The sequence below is a fragment of the Rhincodon typus genome, unplaced genomic scaffold, assembly GCF_021869965.1.
Source record: "Rhincodon typus isolate 14 unplaced genomic scaffold, sRhiTyp1.1 hic_rhity00000054, whole genome shotgun sequence".
Taxonomy (NCBI): Eukaryota; Metazoa; Chordata; class Chondrichthyes; order Orectolobiformes; family Rhincodontidae; genus Rhincodon; species Rhincodon typus.
Window position 1 is genome coordinate 231759 of NW_025965692.1, and position 950 is coordinate 232708.

At 52.5% G+C, this 950-nt stretch overlaps 1 protein-coding gene across 1 annotated transcript in view; it reads left to right on the forward strand.

Annotated features, from left to right (window-relative positions):
• The window catches only part of LOC125488179 (disintegrin and metalloproteinase domain-containing protein 12-like), a 10440-nt gene that overhangs the window by 1230 nt on the left and 8260 nt on the right, over nucleotides 1-950 (forward strand). The window contains exon 3 of the mRNA XM_048621107.1: nucleotides 31-108. Coding sequence (XP_048477064.1) covers nucleotides 31-108 — 78 coding nt within the window. The remainder of the gene's footprint in view (nucleotides 1-30; nucleotides 109-950) is intronic.

Consider the following 950-nt stretch of genomic DNA (forward strand, 5'->3'; position numbering starts at 1 on the left):
CTCCTGCTCCCGTCTCCTTTCTCCTTTCAGGCTTGCATCAACCGAACGTGCCAGGATATCTCCATGTTTCACGTTGAGGAATGTCTACAGAAATGTAACAGTCACGGGGTAAGGCTGGAATCTCGGCAGCTCCGGGGCACTTCCCTGGGCAGTGCCACACCTTTGGCCCCGTTCACTGGCTCGTCCCCTCCCCTTTCCCTTTCTAGAGGGGGGTGACGATCTCCACCCGTGGGATGGTAGGGATCCCGTTCCTGGCCCCACCTTCCCATCCAATCCCGTTGGGTGTAAACGCGATAGATTGACCGCCTCCCCCGCTGGATGCAATCCCAATGGATCAAGCCCTTTCCGGTTCACTCCCATTGGACACGATCCCATTGGATCAAACCCCTTCCTGTTAACTCCCACTGGACGCAATCCTAATGGATCAAGCTCTTTCCGGTTCACTCCCATTGGAGACAATCTCAATTGATTACCCCATTCCCATTGGACACAATCCTAATGAATCAAACTCCTTCCCATTCATTCCCATTGGATACAATCCAAATGGATCAAACTCCTTTCTGGTTCACTACCATTGGACTCAATCCCACTGGATTTCTCTTTTCCCATTGGACACAATCCCAATGGATCAGACCCCTTCCTGTTCACTCCCATTGGACACAATCCCAATGGATCAGACCCCTTCCCGTTCACTCCCATTGGACACAATCCCAGTGGGTCACGTCCCCTTCCCCTTCACTCCCATCGGGCAGGATCCCTATGGGTCAATACCCTTTCACATTGGAGACCATCCTAATGGATTACACCTATTCCTGTTCACTTCCATTGGACACAATCCGAGTGGGTCACGCCCCCTTCCCCTTCACTCCCATCAGGCAGGATCCCTATGGGTCAACATCCTTTCCCATTGGAGACCATCCCAATGGATCACACCTCTTCCTGTTCACTCC